The 17,068-nt window shown below is 38.2% G+C and overlaps 1 protein-coding gene across 1 annotated transcript in view; it reads left to right on the forward strand.

Moving 5' to 3' along the window:
* LOC142059399 (uncharacterized) overlaps positions 1-17,068 on the forward strand; it is an 84,410-nt gene that overhangs the window by 44,279 nt on the left and 23,063 nt on the right. The window contains exons 19-40 of the mRNA XM_075098221.1: positions 1,342-1,380; positions 2,375-2,404; positions 3,302-3,337; positions 3,674-3,715; positions 4,006-4,035; positions 4,931-4,966; positions 5,303-5,344; positions 5,635-5,664; positions 5,918-5,953; positions 6,347-6,388; positions 7,671-7,703; positions 9,183-9,215; positions 9,470-9,508; positions 9,628-9,669; positions 9,996-10,034; positions 10,377-10,421; positions 11,028-11,057; positions 12,707-12,745; positions 13,372-13,413; positions 13,612-13,653; positions 14,554-14,595; positions 15,114-15,155. Coding sequence (XP_074954322.1) covers positions 1,342-1,380; positions 2,375-2,404; positions 3,302-3,337; positions 3,674-3,715; positions 4,006-4,035; positions 4,931-4,966; positions 5,303-5,344; positions 5,635-5,664; positions 5,918-5,953; positions 6,347-6,388; positions 7,671-7,703; positions 9,183-9,215; positions 9,470-9,508; positions 9,628-9,669; positions 9,996-10,034; positions 10,377-10,421; positions 11,028-11,057; positions 12,707-12,745; positions 13,372-13,413; positions 13,612-13,653; positions 14,554-14,595; positions 15,114-15,155 — 831 coding nt within the window. The remainder of the gene's footprint in view (positions 1-1,341; positions 1,381-2,374; positions 2,405-3,301; positions 3,338-3,673; positions 3,716-4,005; positions 4,036-4,930; positions 4,967-5,302; positions 5,345-5,634; positions 5,665-5,917; positions 5,954-6,346; positions 6,389-7,670; positions 7,704-9,182; positions 9,216-9,469; positions 9,509-9,627; positions 9,670-9,995; positions 10,035-10,376; positions 10,422-11,027; positions 11,058-12,706; positions 12,746-13,371; positions 13,414-13,611; positions 13,654-14,553; positions 14,596-15,113; positions 15,156-17,068) is intronic.

The following is a 17,068-nucleotide window of genomic DNA, read 5'->3' on the forward strand; positions in this document are numbered from 1 at the left end:
GAATAAGTAAGTGTGGATAACTTACGGATATCTTAGATATCCACAAACTACCGTGGTGGAGTGGGGCATTTCTGTGGTTACAGCAAAGTGGATAACCTACTTGGTTACTGATTAAACACCATTGCAGCTGTTTCCTATAATCATAAAATATTAAAACCTCTGTATGCTAATTCCATAGCGCTCTCAAAATGCACAAAATCTAACCAGCTCAATCTGCTCAGGAAGGTGGATGGAGTTCTAGAACTTGAATGTTATTTGATGTTAAATCAAACATGCGTAAATCATAACCTGCACAGTTCCGTGTTCATTTAAACAGTATTTCTTTAATGGAAACAACTGGTTCAGCATTACATTTTTTAAAACCCTGCTGGTTAGTGCCTAGGTGAACTTTTGTTTGCTGTTGTATATATAACATTGCTTCTTGATAACCAGGCACTCAGAAAGTTGATTAAAATCCAGTCTCAGTAAGAGTATATTGAGTGAAGTATTACAGATACCACGCAGGCATATTTTTTTCTGTGTCCTTTCAATTTTAACCTGCCTACCACTCTTCACAATTTAGGCTTTCCTTCCTTCATATGATATTCCTTCAAACTGTGACAACAAATTCACACTTTCATTGAAAGATCAGTAGTAGGTTAACCCAGGCAGAATTTGTCTTTTGAAAATCATTACATTATAGAATCAGATTCTTCCATAACTAGTGACAAGTGCTGGCAGAGAAAGTGAGATGATATTATGATATTTCTGACTTTAAATGTATAGTGTTTAGATTACACACGTTAAATGTTTTCGATATGGGTATATAAATAAAACTGAAGAATATGCGATTGCTTTCAAAATTGAAATGGAAAGATTTTCTGCGGTGACTTTTTCCTTTGGTTAAATTGTAACTGTGGTTTTTCCAATTTTTGTTTCGACAAAGCCTTTGTCTAAAGTTTGTTGTGCTTATTCATGAAAAAATCAGTCATAATAAGGATATAAATGGATATGAGTTTAATGGCAGTTTGTGTGGTACATTTGAAGGGCAGAATTATTTATACTCACTTGAAATATCACAGTATGACACAACGATGTATTATATGATTAATTTTTATTAAGAAAATGACACCAAGATATATAAATACTTTTAGCACGATATTTATGAAGGACAGTTATATACTGAAGTATTGAACATTGTAGCACATGAAGATTGCATAAATAAAGTAAGAAAGGGCATAAGGAACTCTTTCTGGCTTTCAAACTGTAGTAGATATAAGGATGGAGTTGCTTCTTGAAATGTCTTAGTCCGGAAGCTGTTCCTCTTAAAAATAAATAATCGATGGTTTTGTTCCTGTGCAGGGTGCACAGAGACAGCAAAGCAGCAGTACTTACGTTCAGGTGAGTGAACTTTAAGAGGACTAGAAATATTCCTGCAGACTTCACTAGAACAGGGTCAGCACAAATTGGAAATAAATCATTTCTTTCATTTTTAAATGTATCTCACAGGGTGCAGATATTTCTATTTCTCTAATTTTTGTTCATAAAACTGTCATCTGTTATTGGTATTCAACCGTTGTTTTTGGAATGCTCATAAATGTATTTCCACATGTGACTAGTTGAAGTGAAATGACTGCATTCCACTCGATGTGTCCTTTAAAAAGCTGTACAAAACAGGAAGTGATTCTAGGCTCAGTATCACACCATAAATCCCATACTGGTAGATTCAGACCCCATTTATATTAGATCTCAAACTTCCAAAAGTTGTGAAAGTTGCTTATCTATATCAAGAACGACAGAGCATCGTAACTGTGGACCTAGGTGCAACATCTGTCAGCTTTACTTCAAGCCATGCAGGGAAATCACAGGTTGGAAGGGACCTCAGGGATCTTCTATTAAAGCTATTGTGTTAAAAACAACTGTCTGAATTTACCAAGTACTGACATAAGGATAACATAAATTGCTGCGGAGTAACACCTGAGAATATCCATGGTATAAACTCAAGTATGATGGCTCCTCAGAATTCCTCCTCTTTGGGGGAGTGGGAAAGAGGCAAGCCTCTGTCAATATTCTTCATACCAATACATGCAAAGGGAAAATGTTTCAAAAAGGTAGGCATGACTTGGAGGGATCAAGGTCACAGGGAGGCCAGTACACAACATCACAAATACTCAACATTCACAAGGTTCCCTCCCTTTGGCACTCTGCATCTCGATGCCATTCATGGCTTTTGCCGGGACTAGGACAGCCTGCTGCACAGATGCTAGCGTACTGCTCTGTCTGCTTTGGCTCAGGAAGGGCCTTTCGGGGAAACCCTTTGTGCACCTATATTTCCATAAACATTTTGCTCTTTGTCAAGGCCTCTGTGTAAGGTGGTCATTCTCTTTTTCTAAAGGGTTCCCCAGGCAGCCAGTCCTATGGCCAGGTGAGACTTTTTTTGCTAAAATATATTGAGCTTTTCTGTAGGGACCTGCCTGGGAAATGAACTTTGGACCTTGGTTGGGGTTTTTTTTGTTTCTTGGCCTTGCCGAGTGGTCCTTGATTTTGGTTCATACCTCTGAATTACCGTGAAGGGAATAGAACATAGTACAGAGGGACTTCTGGTGGAAATGGGCTTTTCTGTCGCAGCTGTGCTAAGACTATGGCTTTGTTTACGGAAGAGTTCTTGCCTTTCTTGCAGGGCTACCAGTCTCAAGGTGGCAGTTCCTATGGCCAGGTAAGCATTAGTCACCATACAGCATTTAAGAAGGTGGAGTGCCATGGTACTGCAAAAGGTAGCAGATATAAATTTTTTTTTTCTTAATTTATACTAAGTTCCTACAAAAAAAAAACCCCAACCTGAATCCCTTTCAACTTTTTTCTTATTAAAATGGGTTGTGTTTTTAATGGATAACTGCAGGAAGCACGGGTTCCCATTGCTATCTGATCTTTTCCATGGTTATGGAATTTTAAAATTTGTGTTAGGAATAATCTATTTGGTGGTGTTCCTGTTCCAGGTGATTTACATAGTGCTAGACAAACTTATGGTCAGTTCTTTGCTGTCTCCTTTGGTCTCAGTACAGAGGAACAGTGCTGAGGAGCTGAAGAACATTGGGTGAAGTCCGCAGCTGCAGGATGATTTGGTCTTAGAGTCTGCAGCTGATGGATATTTCCCTCCCCTTACAGTTTTTATGTGAACTAAAGCAGCCCTAAGATAGCTACACATTTTGTCGGGATATTTATTTAAATAGGAGAAACAGTTTTCTTCACAAAGACACAAACTTGAGAGAGATATCTGCTTTACAAATGCAATAATTACGAATCAATATTTACTTTCTTGCAGGGCTACCAGCCTCAAGGTGGCAGTTCCTATGGCCAGGTAAACATCAGTCAGTCACCAGTCAGAACACAGCATTTGAGCAAGTGAAGTGCTATGGCACTGCAAATGCACTTGGCAGTCACTCAGAATTTGAACTGCAAAGGACATTTTCTCTGAAAGAGTGTATTCTTACACGCAAAAATGACCCACATGCTACTTACTTATCTGGAATCCCAGCATGTGAAATCATTGCAGTCAGCATCGTTGTGAGGGCCAGAAGGAAGCCCAGGCTCTCCATGATGCCCTGCATACCTTTAGGAGGTAGTTGCTTGCTTTTCCTAGCGCAGGCTGGATCCTTCACAAGGGGGAAGTAACCAAATGTTGTCCTTGTTTTAGGGTGGGCCAGTTTACTCGAGCAGCAGCAGTTCTTACGGCCAGGTAAGCACACTGGGGATTCTGTAGGATGTTCCTCACTGATCTCTCTGTGACCAGCACGACTGGCAGAATTTTGAGAGAGGTGTTCCCTCCCTTTGGCACTCTGCATCTCGATGCCATTCATGGCTTTTGCCGGGACTAGGACAGCCTGCTGCACAGATGCTAGCGTACTGCTCTGTCTGCTTTGGCTCAGGAAGGGCCTTTTGGGGAAACCCTTGTGCACCTGTATTTCCATAAACATTTTGCTCTTTGTCAAGGCCTCTGTGTAAGGTGATCATTCTCTTTTTCTAAAGGGTTCCCCAGGCAGCCAGTCCTATGGCCAGGTGAGCCTTTTTTGCTGAAATGTATTGGGCTTTTCTGTAGGGACCTGCCTGGGAAATGGACTTTGGACTTTGGTTGGGGTTTTTTTGTTTCTTGGCCTTGCTGAGTGGTCCTTGATTTTGGTTCATACCTCTGAATTACCGTGAAGGGAAAAGAACATAGTACAGAGGGACTTCTGGTGGAAATGGGCTTTTCTGTCGCAGCTGTGCTAAGACTATGGCTTTGTTTACGGAAGAGTTCTTGCCTTTCTTGCAGGGCTACCAGTCTCAAGGTGGCAGTTCCTATGGCCAGGTAAGCATTAGTCACCATACAGCATTTAAGAAGGTGGAGTGCCATGGTACTGCAAAAGGTAGCAGATATAAATTTTTTTTTTCTTAATTTATACTGAGTTCCTACAAAAAAAAAACCCCAACCTGAATCCCTTTCAACTTTTTTCTTATTAAAATGGGTTGTGTTTTTAATGGATAACTGCAGGAAGCACGGGTTCCCATTGCTATCTGATCTTTTCCATGGTTATGGAATTTTAAAATTTGTGTTAGGAATAATCTATTTGGTGGTGTTCCTGTTCCAGGTGATTTACATAGTGCTAGACAAACTTATGGTCAGTTCTTTGCTGTCTCCTTTGGTCTCAGTACAGAGGAACAGTGCTGAGGAGCTGAAGAACATTGGGTGAAGTCCGCAGCTGCAGGATGATTTGGTCTTAGAGTCTGCAGCTGATGGATATTTCCCTCCCCTTACAGTTTTTATGTGAACTAAAGCAGCCCTAAGATAGCTACACATTTTGTCGGGATATTTATTTAAATAGGAGAAACAGTTTTCTTCACAAAGACACAAACTTGAGAGAGATATCTGCTTTACAAATGCAATAATTACGAATCAATATTTACTTTCTTGCAGGGCTACCAGCCTCAAGGTGGCAGTTCCTATGGCCAGGTAAACATCAGTCAGTCACCAGTCAGAACACAGCATTTGAGCAAGTGAAGTGCTATGGCACTGCAAATGCACTTGGCAGTCACTCAGAATTTGAACTGCAAAGGACATTTTCTCTGAAAGAGTGTATTCTTACACGCAAAAATGACCCACATGCTACTTACTTATCTGGAATCCCAGCATGTGAAATCATTGCAATCAGCATCGTTGTGAGGGCCAGAAGGAAGCCCAGGCTCTCCATGCTGCCCTGCATACCTTTAGGAGGTAGTTGCTTGCTTTTCCTAGCGCAGGCTGGATCCTTCACAAGGGGGAAGTAACCAAATGTTGTCCTTGTTTTAGGGTGGGCCAGTTTACTCGAGCAGCAGCAGTACTTACGGCCAGGTAAGCACACTGGGGATTCTGTAGGATGTTCCTCACTGATCTCTCTGTGACCAGCACGACTGGCAGAATTTTGAGAGAGGTGTTCCCTCCCTTTGGCACTCTGCATCTTGATGCCATTCATGGCTTTTGCCGGGACTAGGACAGCCTGCTGCACAGATGCTAGCGTACTGCTCTGTCTGCTTTGGCTCAGGAAGGGCCTTTTGGGGAAACCCTTGTGCACCTGTATTTCCATAAACATTTTGCTCTTTGTCAAGGCCTCTGTGTAAGGTGATCATTCTCTTTTTCTAAAGGGTTCCCCAGGCAGCCAGTCCTATGGCCAGGTGAGCCTTTTTTGCTGAAATGTATTGGGCTTTTCTGTAGGGACCTGCCTGGGAAATGAACTTTGGACCTTGGTTGGGGTTTTTTTGTTTCTTGGCCTTGCTGAGTGGTCCTTGATTTTGGTTCATACCTCTGAATTACCGTGAAGGGAAAAGAACATAGTACAGAGGGACTTCTGGTGGAAATGGGCTTTTCTGTCACAGCTGTGCTAAGACTATGGCTTTGTTTACGGAAGAGTTCTTGCCTTTCTTGCAGGGCTACCAGCCTCAAGGTGGCGGCTCCTATGGCCAGGTAAGCATTAGTCAGTCACCAGTCAGTATACAACATATATGTGACTTTCCCATGTACGCATTGAGAACTCTGTAGTTTGTTTCTTGAAACAATATAGTGAGTTCTCGTTAGAAGTAAGAGTTGTGAACTTATTTTTCAGATGGGTCTGGGAACAATAGGTCATTGAAGCAACTCCTTCCGACTTAGAAATGAGTGCATGTAGGTGTCAGCTTTTTGATGCCCTGTAATATTTAACATACATAAGACTTTACAAGAAAATTTGCAGTAGGATGTAGCTCTGGTCTTCTATCTTTTAAGCCGTCGGGAGCTACAGCCCTTTAAAATTTATTTCTCTATTTGAAATGGACAAAAGGAATATGTGGTTTACTCAGCTGCTCTTTTTTTTTCCCCCAGCAGGGTCAATCTTCTTCAGTTGGCAGCAGTGGTTGTGGACAAGTAAGTCCTCTTTCTCCAAACTATTTGAAAACTAGACCCAGCTTTTTTTATAGTAGTAATGTATTTTTCAGTACATTATACGTTTGTTAGTTGGAATCTTTTGTTTTCACTGGTACATTGAATTATCTAGTACAGAGATCAAGAAAGGCTGATATTGTTGGTCGTTGTAACCAAAATGAAGTGGCTTCTCCCATGTAGTGTTACACACCGAAGGTGTGACAAGTAGCCATTCATCTATCTCCTCAGTAAACAGATAAAGTCTTTGCCTAGGAATGATTTTTGGATGTTGCTCTATTTAGTTCCTATAGAAAGCAATAAGATCAGAGAGTGGCTCTTGTGGAATAAGAAATAGATTAGTAGTTTTCATTCTGGTTCCATTTCAACTTGTGTATGCCTACAACGGTGTAAAGACAGTGTCCTTAATGATGAGATCCCAGGTGAAAGGAGCGTGGATGAGGCCATGATAGTAAACACATGTTCAAATAAATATATTGGGGAAAGCAACAAGAATGAAAGAGAAGTATAAATACAGAAATTTTTAGCAGAAGTATTAGGATTGGTATGAGTTAAGTATAAATGGAAATGCATCTGAAAACATAAGAAGCAGTACAACAAGGATACAGTTAACAGCAATTAAACTGATAAACACTGAAAAATGTGTTACTTCTACTAAAGCTGTGTCACAGGTTGACTTATCAACAGGAGACCTGTGCTCTAATAATGGGAGGGTGACAACCAGGGTAGAACTAATTGTGTGTACTGTTTCTCATCCTGTTATCCCAACAGCAAGACAGGCTGTAGCCAAAATATACTCGAAACGGGGAAATGAAAGGCATTGGGCAGTGGCGTTGCCTAGGATCTATGATGGGTGAATCTAGTGAGGTTCTATGGTAGATGCTCATACAACAGTAACTGTTGATTCCTAAAAGGGCTGTCCAAAACCACCAACCTAGTTCATCTTTACCAGTCAAAAGGAGCTAGGATGATACAGAGACACACCAATTGCCAGCCTACCTAGCTTGCCCTGTGGCACAGAAGTAGCCCTGCTTTGATCATCTGTGTGCATGTGTCTTGGTGCTTGTGAGTATGTGGGTATGGGAGATGCAGAGGGAAAAGGCACAGACTTGAAGGGTTAAAGAAAATTAAAATCACCCTCTGTAAAGTTTTATGTTGAGTTTTTTGATATTAATCCTTACATGAGACATTTTAAGAAAGCTAATTACTTTGCAAGAAAATGAAAACTGGGGCACTTACCTTTTGGTTTGTTTGGTTTTTTTAACAGGGTTTTTCATATGATAGCAATCCCTGCCACCAGGTAAATGGCCTTCCTCCTCTGATTGTAAGATGCATCCAAAATTAGCTTTGCCACTAACTCAATTAGTACCGACTTCAGATTCACGGAGTGCAAATCCATATAATCTCACCAATTGTGAGATTAGAGCTCGCTATCTTCCTATACACAGGAGCATCACAGGGGCTTGGAGGTCTTTTTCCCCCTCTTTTTCCTAGCATTATGCCTGTGAAATTTATAGCTCTATAGGATATTAAGGCCAGATTCTGGGAAGAACAAGTCCTTTGCAGAGCTGCTCAACAGGCACTGCTTAAATCAGGGCTGGAGCTCACCAGCCTCTCTGTGAACTTTTCCCATCAAAAGTCAGAAAATAAGTTTGGACTGCCACTTGAGGTTCCTGAAAGAGCCTGGCTTAACAATTCATTCAGTTTGTGAAGGATAGATAGCTACATGTGTATTTGTTACAAGTTTCAGTTTTGGTATGCTAAAACCCACTATCCTAAAAGACATCTGCTATGTATAAAGAAACAATCTCTGTAAATGTTAAAAATCAGTAAGAAAACAGTAATAGATTATATCTTTTTTTTATTTGTGATACCTCTCTTGATTCTTACTGATTTTTCACAAGAAATAGAAAAATCTGATAGATTCATTGTATTAAAAAATACTATGCTTTAGCAATATAAATATATCTATATAAATATAAAAACAACAGAGGTTGCTGTAATATATTACTATAACGTGGTATAGTATATACAATGCACTTTATGTCATATGTTATTGTAACTTGAAAGAATAATATATAATATAGGTATATATTATTTTATAATAGCTTTTCAAGTTTTTTTATAAAGAGGAGCTATTTCATTCTAAGACTAAAGGAAACACATGTTGTCCTAAAAACTGTTAGAATATTGAAAGATAATACTTTTCATTTCACTTCATTTTCCTTTGCCTCTTCTAGATGAAGTCTCAGCCCCATTTTAGTGAAAGGCAAATATCCCACTCACTTCAATAGTTTAGGATTTCACTGTTCTCATTATGACTTCTGACACTAATACTTTTACAAACGTCTTTTCTGATTTCACTTGAGGAGTTACATGCTGAGTGTTTTATTTGAAACCTTTTCCTCAAGGCCACTGTATCTCACAGCAATCTGTGTAATAACGCTACTAAGGGAATTTTTCATTCCATTTTTATAACTTAGGTTTCTACAGCAGAAAAAACGATGCATTCTCTAGAGGTTGTTCAGAATGAAACTCATCTGTGCCCTAGGCATTACTTAAACATAAATGTTTATGGTTCCTCGATATATGTCACATCTAGTATTTATCTTTGCACTATTGGCAATCCATGATTACTGCATTAGAAATCCTACCTATATGGCTTATCTGCCTCTGCTCCATACTGCTCCCAAGCAAGTATCATAACTTTCATAAAAAATATTCCATAGCCAAAGAGTAAGTATCTAAAGCATGCGTAATTATTTTTTCTAATTTACAGGGTGGATCACAGGGGGGACCACAGGGCAGTCAAGTAGGTAGTTCTTTATTATTCATTAGTAAAAACCTTCTAAACAGTTCTAATCCAGAGTTTTTGCTCATGAGGGTGTAGACTTTTGTAGAGTTTCCCCAGCTCTAGCCTGTAACTTATTCTCTTCAAATGTACTTTTTACCAGCCCTGAAATTCTACTTGCGTAGAAAGAATTTGGCAACCTAATAAAGCTAGCTCTGGATTCTGATCAAATTCAGCTCTCCAGCATTATAACTGTTGCTGTTGTGTTTTCACAGGGTGGATCATACTCCTCACAAAACTATGGTGGTAGCCAAGTAAGTCCTAGATTACTGTCTTCTCCCACTGAGGTTTTACTTCACACAGGTTCCATGATGGCTGATCAACAGCCAATCTGCAATATCGCAATATTAATTCTAATTTCTTTTTTGGCTAGCAGAGTGGATCATCATCCTCACAAAGTTATGGTGGCTACAAGGTAGGTAGACCTTGATTTTTTTCCTGGTAAGAATTTTTATCATACCTGATAAGTTAGCTAGATGTCTAGAAAGTTGTATTTGTTCAAAGGAATCCCAGGCAATTGTTTATTCCAGCTTTATAGTGTCTGAACAAAATCAGTTGCTGCTGAAGTAGGGTTTATATTTGTTTGGTTTTTAGGGTGTATCCTTCTCCCAAAACTATGGTGGTGGCCAAGTAAATAATGCTCTGTTTGCCTTACTTGTATGTCCCTTCATACAAGCTTTAGCCTCTGCTCAATCTATATCCTAATTTTCTCTGATTTTGGTTGGTTTGTTTCTTTTAAAGGGTGGATTGTCCTACTCAGACACCTATTATGATAATCAGGTAACTAGTTATTTCTTTCTCCTGGTTAAATATTATTACATGCTAATCTTTGTAGACCCTGTATCATATTTCTCAAAGATGTACTAAAACATAATAGTTCCTGTGGTTTTTTCTTTTGTTTTGGATTGGTTTTCGTTTTTTCTTCACTGAAGAATAGAACATTCCCTGTAAGCAACTATTGCAGCCATGTATTTGCCTCCTTATTTTCCTGGTCAAGATCTTACTTTAACTCAGCTTTTTCTCTGCATGAGCCTCAATTCTGCCTTGCAGAGTACAACATCAAAGTGTATTTTTAACAATCCTTTTTTGCGAGGAAATAACTGGTGTCTGACATCCTTCTAGGATTCACAAGGTTCCTCGGACAGTAATCCCAACGCTTGTGAAGATGTGAGTATGCTTTCTCTAAGGTATTTTAATCACAACATTTTTCATGTAGATGGGAAAACATTGCACTGCCAGATGCAGTCTTCTGAGCAGAATGATCCAGAAAGAATGTTGAGTTCCAACAGTAGTTGCGGTTTCAGCAACTGCATGTTTCTTACTGCAAATTGTCATAGAAGTGTTTACAGATACATTTTGTGCTTTTAAATGCATTTAAATTGATGACATGAAATATGGATAAAAATAGTTCAGTGGCTTTGCAGTAAGAGGAGATTTTGCCCAAAATCTAAGGTTATATTTTACAGTAATTAAAAAAAAAAATCCCATAGACAAGCTCTAAATACATACAATGAAAGAAAGAAGAGAGATCAAATACAGTGGCAGATATTCCACAGCTTTTCATGTTACATTTCTACCAATCTAAAACTGCTATTAAAATGTTTTTCAGACTCAAATAGTAGGATTTCAAACTAATTTAGACAAGGCTGTAGAGCATATGAGCAACAAATTCTTTCTGACACTGCATACAGACGTAATAAAAAGTATCAGGTTTCTGTAAGGTTACTCTATTTAAATAATTCTTAAAGAAGGCAATAATGTATTCTTTTCCAGAATGACACTACCTATAGTGGCAATGGTCAGGTAAGTGCTTTTTTCTGCAGTATTCAAATTCTTATGATTAACGACAGTGTTAGTAACTGAACACTGCTACATTAGATGTGTGGACTCCTAATTGTAGTGTATGATTGCTTTATAATACCCTTCAAAAAGTTAATTAAAGAATGAGACATTTCTCTGTACTCAATCCCTTCGAGGCTGCTGCACAACTATTTAAAACTGCACAATACTTCTAAGAATATATACTAACACAGGTTTTTTGTAGTGTATGCACTTGACTGGATAGTTATTTGGGAATTAACCATCTGTGTAGGTGAGGCATGCAGCTGCCTCAAGCCTTTTCCACTTGTTCTAATTTAAGCTTACATATATGCTAGTATTGTAATACTTAGTATCTATCCCCTGGTAATACTCTCTCTGTCAAAACTGCCCCTCTGTCCTACAAGCAGAAACTGTGATTAACAAGGGTAGTTCGTAATCAAGCAAACATACTGTTGTGTAAATGAATGACATTTTTCCTTACTTCTTTCTGTTCATAGAAAAGCTTTTTCCATCTGTTACAGCCTCCTTTTGTTTTACTGCCATCTAGAGTAACCTTCTGCCATCACCTACTTGCCTTTTCTTCAGTTGTCAGCCACATACTTCACTGCTTCATTTTTTTCCCTGTTTTTCCTCCCTAGTACTTTAGTACTGCACCAAATGTATACTAGGAAGTAAGGAGGCCTTCTGAAAACATCTTTTGGTTTTGCTTGTATTTACCTTGAATGCATGCACTAGGTGCAATGCAAAAGGTTCTGCAAAAAAAAATCCTTCAGCGGTAAGCCCTGTTTAAGTCTCATCACTTCCTCCTTTGTTCACAAAAGACGCTGGACTTCATTGTAAAAGAGTTTATTTCTAAACATTCTCACAAAGAAAAGTGGGGAATGTTGAAAAAACAGCCCAAAAAATCTCATGATACAGATTGTTCTCCAAACCGCAGTTGTTGAGCTGAGGGAAGCTCCGCTAGGCAGGAACTTCTGATGAAGGGGTGGTAAGGTGAAAAGGGATGAAGAATATGATTAAGACTCTCACTGAGAGTAAAATGACAGCTGTGGCAGCATGTTGCTGATGGCGTAATGCAGAACTCCTGAGAAACTGGCCGAAATTCAGGCGACGAGCTTGACACAAACTTTTTGCTTTTGTACTACAACCTTTACTGATACTCAAGCCAAACTGGAATCACCCTTTGAATATACTGTGGACATAGCTTGGTAAACAAACTGTTTTAGAGTTTCACAATTTCATGCTGAACTGGGGGGGACCTTGCTACCTTACTTCACTGTTCAGTAGATGTGTTTTACAGTGCAGTTAAGTCAGAATTTTGTATTGGTTCCGCAGCAATAGGCTGATGGGGTTTGGATTCCTATCTGTACCATATGAGGGTTTCAGCAGATAAGTGACACTCTCCTCTCTTGCTCCAAAGCTAGTCTATCAGTGTTAGTTACTTTTATTTTCAAATAACTCTAATACAATATTTTCCACTGTGTTATTTAGTGAAAGTGAGGTCAATTCTCTGGATGTTCTCCTGTCCCAAAATATGCCACCTTGACAAGTTTAGGTAGATTTTTGCTGAAAGTGTTTTATGTGGATGGCTGCAGCTACAAAGTGATAACTGGCTTCTGGCTTCTTTACAGAGTTCTGGTTGTGCAAAGAAGAAGATGGTTGTTGCCCGAGTAAGTAACTTTCTTTTTCTTTTTTCACTGCTTGTAGGATTTTTGCCCTAACTATACCTAAATTGTCCCAGATATGCCTAATTTTTCCCTAACGATGTTTGTCCTAACTAATATTCTCCTATTTAAGGAAAAAATAAAATAAATAAAATAGGTTGGCTATTTGCTCTTTGGGTGAATTTTCTTTTAAGTAAGTATATATATGGAAAAAAAAGATATTAAAATCCTGCTATGAGGTATAGGGTAGCTCAAGTTCCTGTTCTTCAGGAAGTATATACAGGTTTGGTCCAAGCTAAAGTTAAAACTAAATGAGTGTCATGCAAACAGAGAACAGCTACAATTTTAGCTGAGCTAAGATAGAATAATGAAGGAAGAAAGAAAAATGTTTGGTAATTTCTTGTGCTCAGCATGTTGTGGAGGAGATATGGATATGTGCATTGTACAGCTTCAAGTCAGACTCGGCAGTGGCCTATAAAAATTATGTGCAAATAACCTTTTACTTGTAATAAGGCATTCCTACTCAATGTTTGCGTTAAAGGGTCTGGATTTGTTATAATACAGGAAAAAAAGGCCTGTCACTGATCATAGAGTTTTCATTCTCTAACAGTAAATGTCTTTGGTTTTTACAGGATACATCACATGTTTTGAGCAAAAGAGACTATGATGTACAGGTAAACCATTCTTGTCATTTTTTCTGAACTACTGCTGGTGTTACGCCTCCTTGGTGCATCACCTACAAAAAGAAGAATAAGGATCTTGTTCCATAACAGAGTATTCTGTTTAGAGCTAGGTAGTCCTTTCTCAATAGAACTATTGATTTTAATTTATTACCCTTACAGAAAAATTAGTCATTTCTTGTTTCTTCACAGAATGAGTCGTCTTCTTCAAACAACAGTCACACTAACCTCCAGGTAATAACGTGGTGTCTACTGCTTGAACTCATTGCAAGGAACTTCCTGATAAATTGTCTTTAATTTCTGAAAATTAGGTTCCACTAATTTATCTGAGCTGAAGGATGCTATTTTGATTTGGCAGCATTTTCCCTATAATGTTATAATTTTGCACAGTTGTAAATAATGATAATGGGCCCAGAATTACTGTCTCCTCTGTTCCTTCACTCCACTAAGCAGGTAAGCAGTGCAGGTGTTTCTTTACATGAAATTTGTGGTTTGCAAACAACTTTTACAAAATATTTTTAGAATCTTTTTTCAGAAACAGTCCTGCTCTAGTGATGGTAATGGCCAGATATATAACTCTGTTTCACTTAGAATTTTGTTAACAAGGTATATCTTAGTGATTATGTCCTTCTGTTACAACAGTAGGTCCAATTTTCATATTCTGTAGACTTATGTTCTCCTGCAGCAGTGTATATGTTATAGAATTAAGGTGTAATTTAACGGATCCAGAGTGGCACCTGATCCTATTTTTCTTAATATTTTGTACTGTATTGGTACCCGTCAGCTTCCCAGGGATCTGGAATCCCACTACGCCCAGCATTATGTAGATGTAATGCTAGCATGGTCCTCTGTCTCGGAGTTTGAAGTCTAATTCAATAATACAGTCAAATCTCTGAGCTCCAGAGAGTCTTAATCAGTTTTTCTGATACTGATTCCCTGTGTGTTGTATCCAGTCACTCGTTAAGTTTTGTCCAAATTTCTTTTCATAATGATTCATAGAGAGTTCTGAACAGATAATGGTTGTTGCTGCAGGGAAGTAGTACAAAGAGTTTCACCTTACTTCTTGCTACATAATTTTATACATGTTAGATTCTGATAAAATGCTTCTATAAAAAATAATTGGTTTCTTCACAGGGTGGATCATTTATTGCAACTGGTAGTGGATCAAGTAGCCAGGTCAGGATTTTCTCTATTTTTATCTAGTCTGTCCAGATAGCTTCCTGGTAATTAAACTAATTAAATTCAGGAGTCAGAGTTTAAGCCCAGTAATTTTGCATGGGGGATTGGTGATGTTACGTATTAAATTGTAAATGAAGTGACCCTGTTCAGATTACATTTATCTGAAATGGCTCTCCGAAATCCCTTCTTAACACTGTTTCAATTTCACACACGGTTTATTGGTGAGAGAACAATGGTGATTCTCTGTACTCTTGACTACCCAGACAATTCTCTCCTGATGAGACATCTGTCACTGAGACATAGCACTAAGAGACGTAGCATCAGTGTAACTTCCAAAGCGCATGTTAAACGTACAGAGCTATGGTGTCCACTCATTTGTTCTAGGGATAGGAAAGGTCACAGCTACTCTGTAGTCCCACAGTCTGTCTTCCCCTAAACAGTTTCATTTCTGAAACAAGATTTTATTTTAAACTTCTACAAAGCAATAATTGTTTCCTTTTTTTTTTAATTTCTAGGGTGGCTGCATTTGTCCTGATGGAAGCAGTGGTAGTAGACAGGTAATTCTTTTTCCTGAGTTTATATTTCACCTACATAACAGAGTATTTTGAATTAATCACCTAGTAAGGATGGGCACTTGGGTAACACTGAACATTATTGATAACTTCCTTAGTATGGATAGAATTATATACAATGAAATGGAACTAAGAGTCACACCTTAACTGCATAATTAACATTTGACCATTAACTTCATGTAACTGTGCTGCTAACCCAGATGCTCTGTCAGTTGACTGTTATGCGCTAATTATTCATTACTTTAAAAAACCAGAGTCAATATGCTATGTACTAACCACAGAATTTAATTGCATCCGTCTTAGGCTCCTTGTTCTTCTCACTGGTGCAATAAAGTATTGTAAAATGTCAAAATCTGATAACTATTTCAAAAGATAATCTCTAAAATCAATATTTAAACTATTCTTTCCCATAAAGAGAACAACTACAATGTCACCGTCAGTGGCACTGAATAAACTTTTCTCTCAGGCAACGCCTCTATGCCAGAAAAAAGTGCAAGGAATGCAGTTACATGGGCATTACAGGCTAGCTTCACCCGGCTTTGCCAGATGAACATGGACTTTAGAGTCACCTCTCTTCTACCTGAAATCTAATTTTTTGAAGCTTTTATTGAGGCTATACTTACATAAACCCATTAGAATGGTGTAATTTTTTTGTTTGTTTTCAATTTCAACACAAATCATATTGTGGATTATTACTTCTATAAAAAAGCATGCTATTTAAGCAAACTATTTGTATAAAGAAATTACTGCTTTCTGAACCTAACTGTCATTAACATATAGCAACAGTCTTTTCTGTCAGGTAAAATACCACCTCTTTCATATAATTGAGGCTGAGCAGTAATCATGACCTGCATGTTTTAAAATATAGGCTGGTATATTAAAATAACTAATATTGAAACTTCATCAAGGAAGAACTTTTTGTCCTGTGATTGTAATGCTGGATAAGCAAATCCTTTTCCAAGGAAAAAGATGGGCATCTTTATGCAAGTTTTCATTCTAATAGGGCTTTTTTCTTTGCACGCTTAAATTGGGTCAAAAAGAGGCTAGGCTTAGTTTTTAACAGCAAGCCACCACAGCTTGGCCAGGCAGAGGAGTATGTATTTAGTTGCTATCAAACAATAATTTTCAACATGAAGAAAAGACGACATCTAAACTGGATGTGTTAGAAAACCAGTTCTCAGTGCAGAGGAGTCCACTTTGATACACAAGAGACTTGCAATTCAGTTTGTGGTAGTATCAGCTGATACAAATAGTTTATGATAACTAGGTAGAAACAGTCTTGATCTTTGCCTTCAGCCCACAGTAAAGTTCAGCGATCTTTGCAAAGGAATAGACTGAATCAAAAACCAGACTTACTCTCATTTTCTGTCCAGGGTAAATCCTTTACATATGGCAGTAGCAGTGCTTAAGATTAGCATGTAAACACATTGGTCATGGTAGGCAGGTTTGTTCTTCTGCATAAAAATAGCAAGGTTTAGGTAGATGTATATGTATAAAAAAACAGCATTCACAAATCTTATCTAAAGGAGACAGTCATTTACTTCCTTGAATATTCTTCAGCCCAGGAGGAAAATTCCTGCAAAAAGCTCTCTTCTAAACATAAAAGCTGTAAGTTACATGAAGGTATCTTCAAACGTGGAAAAGATTACAAATGAAGAGTCAAAGCTGTACATACTTAAACCATCTTGTTTTAAAGGAAACATTGGATTTTCTTATGTGGATCTCCAAATTCCTCACGCTGCAATTTTTTTCTAAGCTTCATCTAAAGACAAGAGTTCAGTCAACAAACAGTCTCTGAGGAAGCAGTCTAACCATAGAATAATATTTTATTTTGTATATAAAGGGGATGTGACCATCCTAATGGATGTTATGTACTGGTAAAAGTCTTCTCCTTTAAG

The sequence above is a fragment of the Phalacrocorax aristotelis genome, chromosome 6 (assembly GCF_949628215.1).
Source record: "Phalacrocorax aristotelis chromosome 6, bGulAri2.1, whole genome shotgun sequence".
Classification (NCBI taxonomy): Eukaryota; Metazoa; Chordata; class Aves; order Suliformes; family Phalacrocoracidae; genus Phalacrocorax; species Phalacrocorax aristotelis.